Here is a 21,887-nt window from a genome sequence, read left to right on the forward strand (position 1 = left end):
TCAGTCATACTACATCTTCTTTCTATTATCTAATGTAACAGTATGGTGTCCAGTAGATCACTTTTGTAACTTGATGTCAAATGCTTACATGATGGTGAAATCATAAAGTATAGATAAATTATGATGTCCACTATATAGAGTGAACTTAGCTTCTGTTTACAGACAGGTATATCATCATGTGTAAGACTAAGAGTATGCTGTCAACTATATACAGGTGAACTTACCTGTTGTTTACTGGCAGGTGTATTTATTAGGTGTAAGAGGTTGTTGAGGTTCTTTCCTTCTCTGAAAAATATGAAATAATACTGATTAAAGGAAAAGCATCCACTTCATTGGTCATTTTCTATTGTCAATGGTTGCTGTCTGTCTTATTTGTTTATTATTCAACCTTATGAGGCAATTTATAGAGTTGATCCACGTTTATCTGCCTTGTATAAGTTGTTACTTCTTACAATACAGTATAGGTTTTTTCCTCCTTGTTAAAGGCCTGATGGTGACCTGTAGTTGTCCTTGTATTAAGTGGATAGTTATCTTAATGACAATTATACCACATCAAGAACAATTCTTTCATTACATTGCTTCAGATTGACAACTGACTGTTCAATGCTACAGTTTATCAACCAATTCAGTTAAACCTGTTCTGATGTATTTGCACAAGCTATATACATGGTCATTACATTTAATGATGAAATAGAGTGATATACATGTTGTCTAGTAACTATGAACTTTCTATTTTAGTCACCAGTAATTATACCTATCATCTTTCAGACAAAGCAAAGTTTATTCTAGAAGTCTCTTGTTCATACTCTTATCTTCGCGCTTTTAATATAATAAGTACCACTGCATAACAGTAAATCTAGTTAAACATGTTAAATATACCTCCTTGACCCAGAAATATGAACTTTAAATCGTGACAGAATTCTATTGTGACATAACAATTTAAATAATCAACAAAGATCTTTGTTTTAAACCTATAATAAAAACAAAAGTTAAACCATTCAACCATTCTATATCACCTCTATATATATAGCTAATAAGCACTTCTAACACATATCATTTTCAAGGTTAATAGGTCTCATTAACATTTTACTATAATCTTTTTATCTTTACCAACCCCCACCCCCTGTGTTCTATCATAGTTTGCTGCTTTTTATGCATCAAGTTTTCAAAACACTAAGCCCTATTAAGCATGATAAGTACATTTTAAGTTAGATTACAACTTTTACAAATATAGCTGTTCTTAAACCTATTTAACTGTGGTATAAAATTCTTACAAATTCTCACTTTTCCAATCCTTTGTTTGACAATAAACTTGAAAGCAATTTAAAACAGATCATCAATGTTTAAACAATCTTATTAACCTTAAGTAAAGACTTCAGTAAAGTTTGCATTTGTATATATAAAAATGTCTACGTGCTTCTAGTCTTCATAATGATAAATTGCTTTTCTGTGTAAACTTTAAGAAATTTGTATAAATATAACTATTTAAAAGGCACTTGTTATCTTATCAACACTTATCATAGGTTAATTTGCTCATTAATAAGACTTATATTATGATTTTATCAACACTTATTATAGGTTAATTTGATAGATATGCCTAACAAGACTAATATTATGATACTAGTAAGTATGTCTCTGGTGAAACTAGTTCATATGATCCTTTTTCAATAAAACACCATGAAATGTTTTTTTCCCCAAATTATTTTGCAAAAGACCTCACATATAGGATACTGTAAATTCAGAACTTTTAAGGAACAAAATAATTAGATCTGATTATTCATTCTTCTCCAATATATATGGTTTTGGTGTTAGGTAGTAAAAATTTTGTCCTTATTTTGGCTTAGAAATGTAAAAGCAGAGTTAATCCCCTAATAAAGGTATGTATTAGATAGTTATACCTTTAGGGTGTCAGCCCGATTGGGTATATCTAATTCAAATAATTTAGGAAGGGGTCCTTCAGCAATTTTATCACATGTAACTAAAAAGCATGACTGATTATGGCTACAAATGCAAAGTATTCAAGTTCATGGACATCTTGGTTGTAAATAGCTAAGGAATAATACAAATAATCTTAATCAAATCTCTTAATGTCAAGTGCATAAAGAGATGTTTGTGTCCTGAATAAATGCAGGCATTTACTCATCTCCATTAACTCAGATTTAGGGGTTAGGTCGTAAAACTATTGACCTTAAACCTTTAATGTCCAAACTTTTAGAATATGGGAAACCCTAAAAAGTAGTTCTAATCAAATAAGGTAATATGAGGTACACAATCTGCAGATCTTGTTTATGAGAACCTGTTGATCATATGAGAAAATTATATATATATAGGTTTTTAAAATTAAATTTAAGGGCAACATCAGTTGAGACTTTGTCAGATTTACTTGAATCTTTTAGGGAGAAAATATTAAAGCTTCATGTATATGAATGTTAAACTGCAAAAGGCTTAACCTTAATTCATCAATAAAAGGGAAAGGAAAACAGGAAAATAAATTAAATTTATCACAATAAAATTAACATAAAACTCCAGAAACTCATATATACAAATAATCCAAGAACCTAAACATCATTTAAATATTCCAACATCTTACTCTAACAATGAGTGGAAACAAAAACATTAAACTAGAAGAATTATATTAGATCCCTCAAATCAATGGCAAAATAATAACAAGATATCAACTTACAATTAATATTAGTAAATAAATTGGCGACTTACATTTTACAAGTTTTGTCCATGTTTTTCATACTTCTAACCAAGCATTTGAAATATTGTGTTATGGTTTATCAATGTAAATTACATTTTTTCCACACAAGACTGAACTTATCATGCTTCCACACGATCATGTTTAAATCGGTTCAGCAATTAAAAATATATGAAGTAACGGGACCAGAGATTTAAATACTATGTCAATGTACCCTAAATAAATGTTATATCATTATAATAATGTAAATAGTTGGGGGCGTGTGATATGATATATTACTTCTGTCAACAAAAGTCATATTGTGTGTTTAAACCACCAGCAAAGGTATACAGAAACTCATTTATTTAAAAAAAAACCTACAAAGGTATTCTCTAAAGATCGTGAACAGACATGAACTGTTACCTGTAAAAATTGAACTGGGTTACCTGTAATCAAATATCCTGCTTCTGATGACTGGCACTTTTAAAGTGATCTCACCAAACATACTTTTGTTTTCATTACTTAAGTAATAAGATTTAATAGTACAACATTTATAAAACCTAACACAATATGTTCTGTAAAGACAATAAAGACCACAAAAGATCAGCAATGGTATAAAAAGAGATGAATTAAAGACATAAGAGAGAATTGGAATTACTTAAGTTTTTCTTAAATCATTTTTTAAATGCTTTGATTGTGATTTTCCAGTCAATTAAAGTCCAATTTCATTTCTAACCAATAGTTCAGTGTGACTTTAAATATTCAATACAATTATTCTACTACATTTAAATTAACCATAATTATAAAACTATTAGCAATAGTCAATATATCAATAACAATAAAGACATATTTAATTCATGTGGTAAATTATAAAATCAATGCTAATGCCTTTCATCCTCCACATCAATATGGAACTTTAGGAGGAGCAAACAAAATGGTTCAATCTGTACTACATGTCAACATAAGACAAACATTTTACTATTTACAGAGCCAATGTAGAGTAAAGCTAGATTCAAACATTCAATGCAGGAAATCTAAAGCGTTTCAATAATTGGTAGAATATTGATTTTGAAAATAGAATGTGAAAGGTTGTGAGATCCATTTATGGCTTTAAAGACTTGGACTTGGACATTATCATTGTTTCTCAGCTTAACATGCAATAATATTAAGCAATTAAACAGGGAATCAGAATAAGGGTTCTATGTAATGTGGTATGTTCTCTAAATTGACTCAATTATTAATTATTCAAATAATAGTGCTCAACTCTTGTCTTTAGTTTTAAATTGATATTGGTACATTAAGACTTTCTTGTTAAAAAGAATCAAAACAGGAATTCATCATAACTCTCAATCTGCACTGTTTCTCAAGTTGTGAAAGGACAACTTATGAATGTTTTTCAAATTTCCCTTGAATTACCATTTGTACCTCACTAAATGTGTAGACATGTATAATGTAATTGTGTACTAAGTCAGGAATATGACAGCTATTTTCAATTTATTCGAAGTGTTGGAGCTTTAATTTGCCATTTTATAAAGGACTTTCAGTTATCTACATACATCATACTTGATCATTATAAATGAAATTATCAATCGTTAAATACATTTTGTAGGTGTGGTAACTAATTATTTTCAATAATATAGAACTTTTACTTGAATGATTTTATAAATATTTATATATATATATATAGAAATGACACTTTCCTTACTAAATTCCTATAAAAATGACCTTTGCCCTTTGTACTCATTGTATACACATTATTGACTTTATTATGTAATGCAAACATTAAACTTTCACTTTTAAATTTATTATCTGTAAAGCTAATATTACTATATATTTAATTTATCTAATAAAATAATAAATTCAGATTCAATTTTCAAACGTAGAGTATTTATGTAATTAACCACTGCATCATTTGAAATTGTGTGGGTTTTGAAAATGAGAAAAATCTTACTTATTGTACAAAATGTAAAAAAAAAAAACTTTCTAAAAACAAACCATCAACCTAGGCTACATTTTATTAAAATATTAAAGTTTGTAAAGCAAATTTAACTAAATTACATTTGATCCCTAATAACATGTACATTTTTTACATCAAAAAAAATAATTCAAAAATGATGATATTCTCTTCTCATAAAAACCATTATAAATGCCTATGTACTGGCATGACACAGATTAGTTGCTGTTAAATCCTCATGTACTTATATAACATGGATAAGTTGCTTTATACAGATGGCTGTTAACATTGTGACAGGACAATAATGATTACCTTCAAATTGTCAAAATTATTGTAATTTTTGTGAGTCAAAATTAATGACATCAACACATGGATACATAGGTACCATACAATATAACAAGGTTTTTTTCCAACAACAAGATAGATTTCAATCTATAAATATCCTGTTTAATGATTTGTTGTGACCTTTTTTTATTTTCCTGCAATTGTATGTTTAAGGTCTATATGCTAGATTTAGATTAAGATAATTGATTCTTGGACCATAGAAATGGTTGAAATTGTAAATCAACAACAAAAGAATAAGGCAGATACTTTAGCTAATATCTAATTAAAGGAATATCTAAAATAAGCTGAACTTCTGTTCCCTTAAAATACACCTGCTACAAAATGTATTTAATATACATAGAAAATAAACTAGACAATTAATGAGAAGATGCATCACATGGAATAGCATGCATACATGAAGCTTGTACCAAATTTCAGAAAGCTATCATTTTGAATTCTCAACAAAAATGAGAAGAAATTTTACAGGATGGACAGACCGACGTAAACTACCTTCCTTGTGAAAAACAAACCAACAGACACAATTCAACTAAAAAAGGTCACCTTGGGGCCAACATACTATCCCAAAATGATTTAACATATATACCATACAGGTACATCAACTTATAAAGTAGCCAAATTTAAAAGTCTACATCATAAAATTTTCCTATTTAATTTCTATTTAACTTATTTGTACTCTAATAGTACCCCGAACTTGAATGTAAAATATCAAACAACAGGCATATACAATCTATAGTTCACACACACAAAATTAATGAGTTTGTTAAAGGCTATAGTTATCTGCTGTCAAAATAACTAAACAATGAAAGGGAGATAACTTCTGATGTCAACTTATAAAGAAGGAAGTACACCACTAATTCATGGTCCCATTGCTTTCTATGTTAAATTCCTCCGTTTCAAGTAGGCACACCTCTTTTGTTTTAAGTTCAAATAAAGTGGCAATCATTGCATTTCAAAGCAACACTTTATGGTGTCTTGTACTGAAAAAATCAACATACCTTTAATTGCATATAAGAAAGAACTGGTTCCCGAAACTTTGGATGTACCAAAACAGGTACTTCAGATCTGACAAACAGACAAAATGTACCCTCTTTTTAAAATTTGGTGCATTTTTTTTAATATTCAAAATCAAAAGTCCAAAAGTGTTTTACAATGATCACCAGTCCTTCAGCTTTCATTTGATACCAACAATACCTAAATATTCTACATATTTTGAAAGTTACACTCATGCGTAGGAACTATTTTGTGTTAAATATGTACTACTTTCTGGTATGTGCTTTCTGGCCGGGCCTGAATTAGTGGTGTTACACCTATAACAGAACCAAACTTGCTATATTGACTTGAGCATTACTTTATTTCATTCTATGATCTATTTCAAGCAATAAAAAACATATAAAGCTTTAGCTCAAATACTATTTTACTAATTTTAAGCTCAAATTGGACTGGTAGTAACATATGGGTTATTCAAAGAAAACTGCATATGGGTATTACCAATGGCCAATATACTTTTTTTATTCTCAATATCATTGTTTTATTTATTAATTTCTATTAGGAAAGCTATGTGCTTACCAATAGTCATATTTTAATCAGAGGTTCTTCATCAAATAAAAATATATTAGTCCAAACTTAAGACATGAATGAGAAAATTGTCCCCCCTTTTTTCTTTAAATTGGAAAAGGGCTTTTTTTTGTATAAACCATAATTCTGTGGTAAAACATAGATTATTAAGAGCAATTTATATATCTCTCAGCTAGATAACTTGCTAAACTGGTTCAAAATTGCATGTACAGTGAGCTTTTAGAATTCTTATATTAGTGTATACCATTTGCATAGATTGTAAAAGGCTACCATATAAAACACAAAAAACTTGAAAAATCATAAGATTATTTTGACCAAGAGCTATTTTATACCATATACAAGTCATAAAATACATGTTTTATTGATTTCAATCACAAAAAATGCAAAAATAAGAACTTGGAGTCAAGTCTTAACTGCATGCATGTTGTATGACCATAAAAGGCTAAAATACTTGTGTATGCCAATTCAAGAGCTTAAATTTCCCATAAACAGGATGTTTCACCAAAAAAAGATGATTAAACATGATTACTAACATCAAATTTGACTTATTTTCATTGGAATAGGTACAACTTCTAAAAATTGGATTTCTGATGATTCTCTGTAATAGGAAGTACACCACTAATTCATGGTCCCATTGCTTTCTATGTTAAATTCCTCCGTTTCAAATAGGCACACCTCTTTTGTTTTAAGTTCAAATAAAGTGGCAATCATTGCATTTCAAAGCAACACTTTATGGTGTCTTGTACTGAAAAAATCAACATACCTTTAATTGCATATAAGAAAGAACTGGTTCCCGAAACTTTGGATGTACCAAAACAGGTACTTCAGATCTGACAAACAGACAAAATGTACCCTCTTTTTAAAATTTGGTGCATTTTTTTTAATATTCAAAATCAAAAGTCCAAAAGTGTTTTACAATGATCACCAGTCCTTCAGCTTTCATTTGATACCAACAATACCTAAATATTCTACATATTTTGAAAGTTACACTCATGCGTAGGAACTATTTTGTGTTAAATATGTACTACTTTCTGGTATGTGCTTTCTGGCCGGGCCTGAATTAGTGGTGTTACACCAGAAGACTTCATGATCAGATTTCTGCATTTTACTTTACTATAGAGTGACACTATAAGCGGTAAAGGGATACTGAATGAAGAATTCTTCATTTTCGTGAAAAAGAACTAAATCAAGACAAATTACAGGTGCCTTTCAATTTATAGAAAATTTGATTTCATAGAATTACAGCTAAAGAATCTCAATATAGATCTACACATCAATTGAGTGGCAATAGTTAGATAATGACACTAGAAATGATTCAACTATAAATAACAAACTGCAGTTCACATGCAAGTTATTAAAGTAGTTTTGGTTCCTATTTAATTGTCTTAACAGTATTTGTAAGAAGATTCTCACATGCATTGTAAACTATCTGATATAATCAGTAATTTGTATTTTACTACTTTAACACTTACTGTTCAGGTGAAGTTTGCCTCTCAGACGTCGGCATAATTCTGGACGGAATTAGTAAGGATAAGGAACCTCTGTATCTTCTCTCTTCACACCATGTCGCAGGTTTTCATAGTTTACTGAAAAACAAACATCTAGGTGTAAAACAATCATATTTATAATCAAAATTGAATCATCACTCAGTATTCATACTTACTAATATACATTATGTAAGATATCATCTGACTCAGGCGATACAAATCTAAAATTAAATTTGTGATTTCAAAATAATGTGTTAAACTGTAAAACCTGCCTATAATAAACAGAAGCAAAATCATAAAAAATCCTTATTTCATGTATTAAAATGGTTATCGAAAATATAAGTATGACATAAACATATTAACAAGTGCAACTGCCTCAAAATTATACAACATAAATGGACAAGACAATATAAATTGGGCTTCTATAAATTTTAACAGATGCATTTTTTTTGCATGCATATATGCCTACAAAATGTTGAATAAAAAACAGTACAATTTTTTCAAGCACCTGTATAAGAAAACTGACCTTCTCAAGACTCTTGTTTCTTATTGTAGACTAGAGAAGGTAACAGTGACCTAACTGTGATGTCAAATATTGTATGCAAAAGACAGATTTTTAGTGGAAATTGATTAGATTGTTGGTTGCTTAATATTTTTGGGGAGGGAGAAAACAGATTGATTAAGCCAGTCTGTACACATTACCAACAGAAGCTAGGACAGTTATCATTATATGTGATTTCTGAATGGTTTCAGATTAACAAAAAGTTGGCTTATAAATTCTAAATATTTTTTTTGAATGTGTTTCCATATTACATTGTATACAGAGCTGACCATCAACCTCATTTCAGTTTACAAAAAGTAAAGTTGATATTTCATTGATAAGTACATGTACATTGTACATGATGTACACAATAAAGTACAGGTACAAATGTACATCATAATTTGTGTACTTTTTTTTTTTACCTTCAAATGAATTCTAAGCATAATAATATTATACATGTATCAGATCCCTATATTGGACTTCTCACTTTGTTTTGCATTCATTTATGTTATATACATGATATATCTGGATTGGAAATATATTATACCATTATGTAAGAACATTCAATATTAGCTTACTTATCTAAATAAATTATATATTGAATGAGGAAATAAATGATAGAATGTTACAGAATACATGTAGATCAATAGATATTTTATTACATATATTTACTAAGTTTTTAGACAGCAATCTAACAAACAAAAAGAGATTTTTACACCATTGATGACCATTAGATATGAGTAAAAGAAAAAGCATAATTATCATCAATATGACAGCAAAGAATAAACTGGAAAAAAAACACCTCTAAAGGCCAACATACATGTTTAAAAGATTTTTTGTACCTACCCCGATATATGATGCTTTGTTAATTTCTCAGTGCTCATTATCATTTATCTTATACAGCACATTCAGTAAAACCTAATGATTGGTGGTAGTGACATTGAGATAGCGTGAGATAATCTCAGTTCAGGTATTCAGTTTGAAGAGGGACAGGATGTGATTTCTATCAATACATGTATTGTTACTCTTATCATGTTTAAGGTCAAAAATTCAAAATTTAATAAAAAATATCTTAGTTGCTAAGATAACAACATTGAGAGAAAGGTAAAAATGGTTTCTCAATAGTAAATGTTTAACTAACTTTAGAAACACACAGGCTTGTTATGTAGTTTCAGATTTGTAAATGGGAGTGTTGATTGAGTGAGATACTTTTTATACATTGTATATTAGTAGCTATCATACAAATTTAGTAGTAAGCATTCATATCTTTAAATAATAATACATATATTGTAATATTGAAAACCATGAGAATTAATTGCAGGTTCAAACATCAGTATTTGCTTGCACTTCCTTTTGATGTGCAAAGTTTACATCACTACATTTGTATGCTTATTGCTTATTCTCCTAATAGAGGGGCCAAAAGTAAGTCCACTCTAAGATTGCAATGTCCTGAATTGAAAAAAAGCTACACTAACAGAACAGAAAATAAACTTCCTGTTGCTTGTAATTTTAAGGTCTCTGTTTAAAAATAACTGGCCTAGGATGTAGGACGTCAACTAAGCTTGTGGTTAATTGAGATTATTGACCTGGGCCGTAGGACTGCAACTCATTGAGCCTGAGGTTAAACATAAAGATTGATTAAGGTCATAAGACTTCAACTGAGCCTGAGGCTAAACGTGAAGATTGACCAAGGTCATAGGACTTTAACTGAGCCTGAGCTTAAACATAAAAGATTGACCAAGGTCATAGGACTTCAACTGAGCTTGAGGTTAAACGTGAAGATTGACCAAGGTCATAGGACTTCAACTGAGCCTGAGGTTAAACATAAAGATTGACCAAGGTCATAGGACTTCAACCGAGCCTGAGGTTAAACGTGAAGATTGACCAAGGTCATAGGACTGCAACTGAGCCTGAGGTTAAACGTGAAGATTGACCAAGGTCATAGGACTTCAACTGAGGTTAAACATAAAATTGACCAAGGTCATAGGACTTCAACTGAGCCTGAGGTCAAACATAAAGATTGACCAAGGTCATAGGACTTCAACAGAGTCTGAGGTTAATCTTGAAGAAAAAAACTTTTTTGCTTTAAATATATTTTACAAAGTATCATTAAATATACAGCAGAAACTAGAAATTTAACAAATATACAATCCTAATTAAAAATCATATGTCCTTGTCTATTTAAAATTTTCAGAACCTCCAACATATATGCCTCCATATGATATGTACATGTACAAAATGTATTGAATGAATCATGAAGACAGCTAGATTATTTTGAAAGATTTATCATTTCTTTTTAGTACATTTAGTATGGTGGTTAGGAACATCTTTCTAACTTATCACACTTCATAATTCAATCCATGCATTTGGAGTTAATACAGTGCATGTATTTGATGTCCTCTGAGGTCACCTGATAAAAAATATACATTATGTAGAAACTAAGGAACGAATCTTTGTAAATTCTGAACAGCTGACTTGATCGTACAAAAGTAATAGTAATACAAACCACTCACAGTGATGAAAAGATGTTTTTTAACAATGTGTAATGTTTCATAAATTCTCTAATTTGTCTTTTTGAATGAACACATACATGTACATATCTGCATATGTAGCTAGTGCTTTAAATGCCAGAAGCGAGAAGATCATGCATGATATTTAAGTTTTCAATCTTTACTGCCCTAAAAAGGCTATAATTGTTATGAAAAGATCTAGAAACCATTAATTATATTAAAATATTAAGGAATACTAACTTAACCATTAAAAACCCTAAAATATATAGAAAAGCATGAATAGGGTGTCCATTCCCCATTGCATATTGTACCATCAACATGATTAAGCCGTATACATATCCTTGTCTCATGTTTTTTTCGTGCTGTTAAGAATGCATTGTGACGTCACAATTGCCATTGAAAAGGCATGCTTAATACGAATTCATATGATATGGTATGCAAAAACATATGATCTGACCATATATATTCTCGTCTCTGCTGTTTTCATGCTATTATAATTATTAAAGAATGCATTGTGCATCATTGTTGTGAGGTCACAATTTCCATTGAAAAAGCATGCATACGAGTGCATATGTAGTACAAAAACATGATTTGACCATAAATTAAGCTTAATAAAACATATGATCAGACCATACATTTAAGTTAAGCTTAAACATTTAATTTACTGCACCAGTTAGAAGCTTGACACTGACAGACTAGAGTTTTCAAACCCATAATACAACATAAGATTAACTGATTTATCCAAATTATGCTTGGTTAACAAATAACTCAACTGCCTCAGTTGAGCTTATAACCAACGGAACAAGACATAACGGTATTTTGATTCGCTTGAATGAATATTATTGACAGATCTGTGTTTCTTTAGAACTAGAAGTACAAGACATTATCTTAACATTTTTATCAACGAAAAAAACATATTGGTAATGTTTACTTGTTTCTTGTCAATCAACATTTGCCAATCTATACAGCGGATGATGTTTAAAAGTTTGAAATGAAGGAAAATTGTCAACAAACCTTACCTGATTTTACCTGCAAAATCAATCACCTGCAGACATTTTCGTAACCTACTAGGATCCAATCAAACATTCTGTTGCAAAACTTTAATAAGGGAGGGTCTAAAACGCGGAAATGGAAAACGCGGAAGAGAAAAATGAGTGTATTATAACTGATATCTTTGGAACAACTAAAGCTAAATTAATAAATAAAACTGATTTTGAAAGCTAATATAATAGTCTATAATATAAAATAAAAAAATATATATTTGAATATGTTTTTTTATTGAAAAGTTGACCGGAAGACTTTCTTAGTGTGACTCTGGCAACACATTTTTTAACATTAAAACTCAAATTCACAAAAAAGCATATAACCCGGTCAAAGTCTGTAAATTGACTCTTAAAGCTATTTAAATGACTAATAATATGATATAAAGAACAAAATAAATATATTACTATAAAAGGACAAAAAGTTGACCGGAAGACCCCCTTGTACACAAATATTGAAGTGAAATTTTCAACTTTGAATTAAAATTCACAAAAATATAAAAAGCCCGGTCAAAGTCTGTCAATTGACTCTTAAAGACATTTAAATGACAAATAATATGATATAAAGACAAAAATAAATATATTACTATAAAAGGGCAAAAAGTTGACCGTAAGACCCCCTCGTACACAAATATTGAAGCGAAATTTTCAACTTTTAATTAAAATTCACAAAAATATAAAAAGCCCAGTCAAAGTCTGTCAATTGACTCTTAAAGACCTTAAAATGACAAATAATATGATATAAGAGTCAATTTACAGACTTTGACCGGGTTATATGCTTTTTTGTGAATTTAAGTTTTAATGTTAAAAAATGTGTTGCCAGAGTCACACTAAGAAAGTCTTCCGGTCAACTTTTCAATAAAAAAACATATTCAAATATATATTTTTTTTATTTTATCTTATAGACTGTTATATTAGCTTTCAAAATCAGTTTTATTTATTAATTTAGCTTTAGTGGTTCCAAACATATCAGTTATAATACACTCATTTTTCTCTTCCGCGTTTTCCATTTCCGCGTTTTAGACCTTCCCCTTTAATAACCAATTAAAATTAATCTATCTAAACCAGCTGACAGGAAGCACAGACTGGTATCAAGTACAAAAATATTTTAAAACCATATATCCCCAAGTGGGAGTGCTCCGATATATAACGGAGGAATCTACCTGAACAGAACAGAACTGCGACCGTTTAAGGAAACAGATCGTTAAAGCGAACGAAAACATACAATTCAGGAAACTGTTATAAAAGTTAGACGAGACAATCTGTAATTCGTTAAAGGTTAAAATAATGTAATACGTATTGTGTACCGAAATTTTAATGAAATAGTTTTAATTGTTCTAGAAAAAAAAAAATGCCACGCCCACCTTTTCTGTACTTTCATTTTCACTTTGATTTGACCTATTTCAAATCATTTTTTAGGAAAATGAAGAAATTTTTCTAATAAAACCATTTTTTTTTAAATCTTAACTGATGTTTGTGATCAACATCCGAAAATTTCGATTTGGGTAAGAAAAGAAATTGAAAAAACAAGGACAGGACATCTGTACAATCCTGCCAAATGTGGAACTGTTCCCCAAACGAGTAGCAATCCCTCATTTGATAGTGCTAAAACAAAGATTTCTTCACTGAGTATTTTTAACTTTAAATGGCATATTTTCTTTAAAAAAAAATGCAGCATAGTTTCCCAAATATGAATACATAATTAACATATTTACTGAGAAGTTACAAGCCTATGAAAACTTCGAAAATTGATTATTCCAAAGGCTACTAACAGAAAAATTTAAAACTCCAAATAAAAATATGGTTCATTGGAAGAAGTTGACCTATTTTCTATAATATTGTGCCATTTTAAATAAATAGACCCAGTTGAGAATTATTTTTTTAGCACAATCAAATGATTATTCAAATGAGGGATTGTTACGGTACTCATTTAGGGAACGGTTACCCGTTTGGTGGATTACACACAAACTGTTTAAGCCTTACTCAAGGCATATATTTTGGCTACAAAAAAACAAGGCTGATGAAGAAAATTAATGTTGCAATACACCAGTCAAAATACTTTCAAATTGCAAAAAAATAAAACTCTGGTCATTTAAATTCAAATGCTTTAAAAAGGTCAATCACTAAAAATAAAACTTTTTTTTTTTCAGTTTAAAGATGTTTAGATGTCCACCGATTTCTATACAAAAAAGAATTTTGGACAAAATTGACAAAGTTGATGCAACAGATCAGTGGATGTATGGCGTTTCTAAACAATGGATGGAAGAATTCAGAAAGCAGTTTGAGGGCTCGACTGATACTGAAACCACTTCCAATGAACTGACTTGTCTTAAGTCTGATTTGAAAGTAGACAGAAATGTGTTTTTGTCAGAGAAATGGTGGAAAATATTGATCACCTGGTATGGTATTGAAAAGGAATGTAGTATGATAAGGCATCCTGTGATCTCATCTTACATGACAATAGTACATGGTAGTATTCAACATTCAGTTCTTAGTAAAAAGGAAGCAGATTATATAGAAATTTCTACTTGTATGTTTACTAATATTGATGACAAATCATCCTATAGAGCAGTTACTTTGTATGCTTGGGACAGTTTTGAGTTTTTAGAATATCAGATAAGAAAAAGATTAGCTTTTTCATCAAAGGTAAAAGTTCGTTTATGGTTAATTGTGCAAGAAAATGGAAATGAAATTGTATTTGATAATCTTGAAAAAGTTTCAGGGTCAGTTGTTGCTAAATTATCAGAATATCTCACTTGGCTGTCTGAATTCCTATCCAAGAGAGACCAGCAGACAACTTCAAAAAGTAATGGGGTACGAGATCCATTCCTATTTACAGAAAGGAAGGTTCAAATTGTTGTTGCCATAGAACCTTTAGCTTTCGATTTATATCAAAGTAGAAAAGATGCTGATGGTTGGATGCAGTATGATGTTGACTTGGGAGGAGAGTGTGATAGTATTGTTACCTTGGCAACAATCAGCAATCACTGGGATGAAATTTTCACCAATTGCCTTGATGAACTCACAAGAGAGATAACTGATATTACCTTGGACAAACGAGCAACTCTTATTAATACAGCAAAGGATATTGTAAACGAAAAGATTTCACAGACAAATATAATCCAGGTGGAAATGGAAAACAAGATAAAGCAGTCGGACGAGAAAGACAAACTTCTGATGAAAAAAGAACGAGAAATGAAGGAAAGAGAAGATGAACTGAAACAAAAGCTTGTTCAGTATAAAGAGGGCCTGGATTCCTTCATGAAAGAAAAGTGTCGTCTTGAATTAGAGTGGAAAAAGGTACAAGAACAAAACATTATAACTGACTCTCAAATCACACTTGATATAGGAGGAGAGAAGTTTACAACTTCCTTAACAACTTTAACTAATGTACAAGACTCTGTCTTTGTTCATTTATTTTGTGGTACCTATATTGCAAAGCCAGGCAAAGATGGCAGTTTTTTCTTCGACAGAGATGGAACTCATTTTCGTCATATTCTAAACTACCTTAGAAATGGACCAAAAGCAATTGCAAGCATTCCTAATGAAGAAAGTGTTCTTGAGGAAATATTGAGTGAAGCTAAATATTACATCTTACCCGAGCTGGAAGCTTTGATACAACAAAAACTTGAAAATATGAGTGTACAGTCTGTAGCCATTGGTGACATGGAATTCATTTCTTATCCTTCATTTTCATCTAACTCCTCTAAATAAGTTTTAAAAGAATACAAATTCAAGACTTAAATAGATTTGAAATTAAAAAAAAAATGTCTTTGATTTGAATAAAATAACTCTAGTTGGTCATCTGTTCGTTTATACCCTATTGACATTAAACATAAAACCTATATTTAACATCAATTTGCTGTACTATTGAATGAAATGGTAACCCTTTTTTGTTACAACTATTCAATGCAGTATTGGTTTTAACAATTACTCTAATTGGTACAGTTGTACTTCAGGCAATAACTGGAATTTGGTACAACTGTTCATTCCAGTATTGAATTAAACATGTACTCAAGTTGGTTCAACTGTTCATTGGACTATTGACTTTACACAATTACTGTAGCTGCATTTACATCTGTTCGTCGGACTATTGGCTCTAAACAATAACAACAGTTACAATAGATGGTACATGTGTTTATTACAACACTATTGGCTTTAAACACTTTCTCGAATTTACATATGACGAAGCTCTGAACTTATACATTGTGTTATTGTTCTATGATAATTTTTGTAGTCTTCAAGACTTGTCCTTTTTATGTCCCACCTACGATAGTAGAGAGGTTTTCTGGTCTGTCCCTCCGTCTGTTTGTTCGTCTGTTCGTCCGTCCGTCCGTCTGTCCCGCTTCAGGTTAAGGTTTTGGCCAAGGTATCTTTCTATTTTTAAAGCCAAATCAGACTTCGAGTTTCAGGTTAAAGTTTTTGGTCAATGTAGTTTTTGATGAAGTTGAAGTCCAATCGACTTGAAACTTAGTACACATGTTCCCTATGATATGATATGTCTAATTTAATGCCAATTTAGATTTTTTTACCCAATTTCACAGTCCATTGAACATGGAAAATGATAGTGCGAGTGGGGCATCCGTGTACTTTGGGAACATTCTTGTTTGTTGTTGAGTGCTTTGTTTATATGCCCTATTGTGTTTCTTTGTTCTTTTTTTAAACTCTTATGAAATCCACAATAGGCATATAGATAAGCGCAAGAAGGACAAGGGAAATTTTTCTTTAGATTTATGCAGAATATATGCTGAAAAGATTAAGTTCAGGGTAAAGATTCGGTCACAGTACTTAAAATCATTCAATCCTTATTGGGGGAATTAATAATGATAAATAAAATCGTATAACAAAAAAAGCTACGAAAGATGGTTGCTAAATTATGTGCTTCTTTGTTTCATATTTTTTATAGTGAAATTAGAACACAATGTTTACTGCTGTACCCCTATCTTGACATTATTTTTTTTAAAATTATTTCTGGTTGTTTTTGTTCGTTGACAATATAATGGAATTTGATGCCACTGTCATACAAGTGAGAGGTTAAGCTAGCTATAAAACCAGGTTCAATTCACCTCTTTTTTACATAAGAAAATCCCTGTGCCAAGTCAGGAATATGGTAGTTGTTATCCATTCGTGTGATGTGTTATGAGCTTTTGATTTTGCCTCCTAGTTCAATATTTTTTGTAATTTTACTTTTTGGTACTACTGTTTATTACAGTATTGGATTTAAACTGTTACTTTAATTAGTACATCTGTTCATTGGACTGTTTACTTTAAACAATTACTGTAGTTGCATGGTACATCTGGTTTGGACTATTGGCTCTAAACAATTACAACAATAACAATAGATGGTACATGTGTTTATTACACAATCGGCTCTAAACACTTTCTCGAATTTAGTACTACTGTTTATTACACTATCGGCTTTAAACACTTTCTCGAATTTAGTACTACTGTTTATTACAGTGTTGGCTTTAAACAGTTACTCTAGTTGGTACAGTGTTGGCTTTTACTGGACAAACTACTAGCTTATGGTGTATCTGCACTTTCAGTATCCCCCTTGAATTCATATCTTTCTAACAGAAAACAACAAATCAAAGTCAATGGTATTCTGAGCAGTTGTACTGACATACAGAAAGGTTTACCGTGCCTAAAGGTTTAGTTTTAGGCACTCTATACTATTTAATATGTTCATAAATGATATCTTGCACTTTGCGAAATTGTGATTAAAACATAGGCTAAAAATAAGTTGAGCCGATCACTGAAAATATTGACTGTAGCGACAGCAACTTTGTGGATTGGCAGTAAATTCCACTTCATCTCCAGAGACGGCATGCACAAAGCTGAGCCCACAAACGTAACGTCTTCAAATTACAAAAACCATTTACGACGTCGGCATTTCCCCCCAGAAAACGTAAGCGTAACAAACACGCTGGACACTTAGTTTATCACATAACTTTAAACATTCACGTTCAACATATTTCTTTTTTTTTTTCGAACAAAAAAGAGCAGCAAATGCACATTCTGAAAATATAAATAAATATATGCTTAGAGCAGTGCAGTGGAAATAATTAGCGACTATGTCGTGGATCCTTTTCAGAAAATAGCGTTAAAACGACATTTCTTCAGATTGTAACATAATAGCTGGACAATTAAAAAAATCAGGTGTTCAGTCTGGACTATCGAATCATTCATATGTTGCAGATAATATTAATCATCTGGTTATGCACATTTGGAATACCAAGTTATTTTGAAAATAAAAAGATTGCAATTACATACTTTTCTTACCGATTCCTCAATTTTGATTATTCCTTCCAAATTACTACTTCTTACACATAACGAAGATCATTCCAAACTTATCTACCATGGTCCTTTTTGATTTCTTTGCGGTAAATTTCATATGATGTCCAAGTCCAAATCTTAACAATTATATGTACGAAAATGCGGGAAAATATGTTGAATTTGTATAAGTTAAGGTCAAAAACTCTATTTTATGCTAATTTAATGTTACAAGTTACACTGTATTTTTGGCGTTTTCTATATGTCCGGTTCATGCTTTATATATAAAATTTTAATTTACCTTACTAGTAATGTGGATTCTAATGGCATGCATTCATCATTTTATCATAAAAAAAAATTCTTCTTCAAAAAATATTATAAACACAGTTGGATAAAACTATTTAAAAAGCGCATTTTACAGTTGCCGTCAACTTTGTGCACGCCGTATGAGTTATGGTATACGGAAAAAATGAAAATTTATATGTATCTTTTTTGTTTGAAATGTATTAGAAAAAGATATTATGTTTATGCGGGTTCTACTGTCTGATAGAATGAGAATATCAGATGGGATTGCTATGATTTCATGTACTATTTCGTAGACTGTGACATTATCAATCTTGTGCGTAGTCTTCTTTCTTGTAGTGTGGACCAGTTTAATGAGTTTATCATGTTTGTCAGACTACTGATGTTATGTTTCCCGTGTCAGACATACACGTATCTGGCAGTTCGACTTTGGACGGTTGACGTCTGGCAAGGCTATTTTATTTTTTTTTCTGGGTCGCCTTCCTGATCTCAATTCAAATTTCTAATGGAGTTTGCAACAATAACTAAACATTTAAATACATCATAAAGTATTAAAATATAAAATGTCATACAGTCATGGTTAAAATTAATATTAATTAGTAGCAACTTCTAAAATAATGAATGGGGAATGTGTCCAACGGGACACAGATGATGCCCCCACTAGCATATAATGTTATAAAGGGACATAACTCAAGAACTGTAAAAGTGAAGCTGCCAAAAATTGAACTTAAACTGAGGTTAGGGGACGACCATTTGATATTCTTGGGGGGGGGGGGGGGGGCAGGAGGATTTTGAAAATAGATAAGTCAGCCTTGATAATCACAAAAATAAATGGTTTGTTCTGTGGTAGTTTGAAAATAAATTACCTGGCTTGCAATGTATAGAAAATAAATAACTCAGCAGGTCTAATCGAAAGTATGAGATGGCACCAGATTCTTCATAAATTCATCTTTTTTTCCCCAAAAAAATCGGGAAACACTTCCCAAGTTTTTTAATAACAAAAGTATAAATATTATTTAAATATACTTGAAATGTCTGAAAATTGGTTTCATTTAACTTGAGTTATATTGTCTCAGGAAACCTTACCTCACTTTTATTTTAACAGGGCTATAACTACATGTAGGAAATTTCAAAACCAAACACTTGTCTCCATATCAAATTGTGTTCACGGCCTTGCAAGAAGAAAGTTCTGTTTTCCCTCAGACTTATAGCCCTGATTTTTCGGGACCAATGTTTCTTATTTATTTGTCTTGTGTTCATTGATTGCCCTTCTGTATTCTGTTAGTGTTGCATTCTTTTTGTAATCTAGTAATTTTGTTATAAAGTTGATAATGAGTTTAAAAAAAAACAGCAGCCGCAGACTAACTATGTGAATTCCATTTTTGCTTTATCATGCACATTGGTCTTTTGATGTTGTCCCTAGAAACTTCAGTCTTACACTGAATTTATACATTTGGCTTTGAGACCAAAATATTGTCAAAAATTATTAAAACAAAACTTCATTTTCAGATTATGAAAGGGTCTTCGGAACACCCAGAAAGCTTGATTTTGCATCATTTGTCTATAGCTTCTTGGGCCTTCAGTGGCTCCAAAACCCTTCCAAAAAAAATTTGCCTCGCTCCGCTCGCGGCGTAGTATGTTTGCCAATACATTTAAAAGTGCCTAGTTATAACTAAACTATAATACTATGTATGTATGCAATACATGTATATGCAGTTGGGAATTTAAACGTTTCATTTCTGCAGAGGGCCCGGGGTGGTTGATCTAATTAAATGGTACACAATGACTTAACTATACTATATGTATTATTCATAATAAACAAATCCTTTAAAAATTGGATGTTTTCGAATATCAAAAATATAGTTGTGAAAATGAATAATCATTATTAAACATTGTGGTACAATTTCAGAACAATTGAAACACTTATATTCAACTTATTCTTGCAATCGATAAATGCTTCTTTGGGCCCTTTGGGCCCCTATTCTTAAACCTTAGAGACCATAACCCCCAAAATCAATCCCAAACTTCCTTTTGTGGTTATAAACATTGTTTTAAAATTTTATTGATTTCTATTTACTTATACTAAAGTTATTATCCGGAAACCATCCGTCTTCCGACGAGGCTGACGACGACGACGACGATGCCGACAACGACATTATACAAATATACGACCGCAAAAATTTACGACCGGTCGTATAAAACTGTTAAAAATCAGATTGAAATGGTTTGACTCATCAGATCCACACAAAGCATAACTCATAGCTAATGGAAACAAATTATTGCGCTTCTTAAAAAGAAATTTAAAAACATACAAGAACAACAAAACTCGGGCATATCCTGGCACTAGTCCGACCATTTTCGTATGGGACACGCACTGTTGAAGAAACCTCTAAAATCGAGATGGTCGGTCATAATTATTTGGACTAGGTTTTATGCAGATAACTTTCTTTTCTTCGTATGAGCTTTCTATTATAAGGAACACCCCTTATCGGGTAATATTAAAATATTAAAAAGGGGGAAGAAACAGGGATAAAAAATATTACATCAAGGTAAAATCCAGTGGTGGTGTGCTATACATTGACAGTGAATTGTAAAAAAAAAAGTCATAATAGATAAAAGAAACAATTATAACGTAACGGTACCCAAATTGCACCGAGTACCCAAATTGCACCTATTTAGCAAAAATAGCAGCGGAAATCTTACAATATTTCCTAGAGACTAAACAATTTGTATTTTTATTATTTGATACTATGTACGTCTTTCAACATATGTAAAAATATTTAGATATACACAAAACGTTCACAGTATTTATCAACAGATGAAGTGTTTACTGAAAAAGCAAAATGTACCGAAACGTCGCCATGCGACGTCATCAAAACGTCATCTTTTTAAAATTAGCAAATACAATATGTTTCAAGTATCCATTTCTTAACAAATGAAGAGTTAGTATGGACAAATATTCAATTGTTCAAAATATTTGAAAAAATTAAACAAAAGCTCTGTTATTCGACTTTTGACGATGCGAATTTAAGCATGGATGCAATTTGGGTACCCCTCCTTTCAGAATTATTGATGGTTTGGAGGTTAGTTCAGACCAATTTTTCTATGATTCCATATGAATTAAAAATCAAATTGGTGTACCTAAATAATAAAGAAGGACACAGCTACAAAATAAACAC

At 30.9% G+C, this 21,887-nt stretch overlaps 2 protein-coding genes across 4 annotated transcripts in view; one reads left to right on the forward strand and one right to left on the reverse strand.

Moving 5' to 3' along the window:
• LOC139513890 (serine/threonine-protein kinase Nek10-like) overlaps positions 1–12,193 on the reverse strand; it is a 31,773-nt gene extending 19,580 nt beyond the window's left edge. For both annotated transcript variants that reach the window (XM_071302830.1, XM_071302829.1), the window contains exons 1-3: positions 12,112–12,193; positions 8,027–8,140; positions 225–285 (exon numbers count right to left, since the gene is read on the reverse strand). In XM_071302830.1, coding sequence (XP_071158931.1) covers positions 225–285; positions 8,027–8,061 — 96 coding nt within the window. In that variant the 5' untranslated portion in view covers positions 8,062–8,140; positions 12,112–12,193. The remainder of the gene's footprint in view (positions 1–224; positions 286–8,026; positions 8,141–12,111) is intronic.
• A 1,113-nt stretch (positions 12,194–13,306) lies between these two features.
• Positions 13,307–15,961, forward strand: LOC139513891 (uncharacterized). Of its 2 annotated transcripts, none has more exons than XM_071302833.1 (2): positions 13,307–13,410; positions 14,283–15,961. In XM_071302833.1, exon 2 carries the CDS (start codon positions 14,290–14,292, stop codon positions 15,844–15,846), a length of 1,557 nt encoding a protein of 518 aa, XP_071158934.1. In that variant the 5' UTR covers positions 13,307–13,410; positions 14,283–14,289; the 3' UTR covers positions 15,847–15,961. The 2 variants fall into 2 exon arrangements, with proteins under 2 accessions (XP_071158934.1, XP_071158935.1); XM_071302834.1 differs by having other exon boundaries at positions 13,307–13,379.
• The last annotated feature ends 5,926 nt before the right edge of the window (positions 15,962–21,887 follow it).

This window comes from Mytilus edulis, chromosome 2 (assembly GCF_963676685.1).
Source record: "Mytilus edulis chromosome 2, xbMytEdul2.2, whole genome shotgun sequence".
Classification (NCBI taxonomy): Eukaryota; Metazoa; Mollusca; class Bivalvia; order Mytilida; family Mytilidae; genus Mytilus; species Mytilus edulis.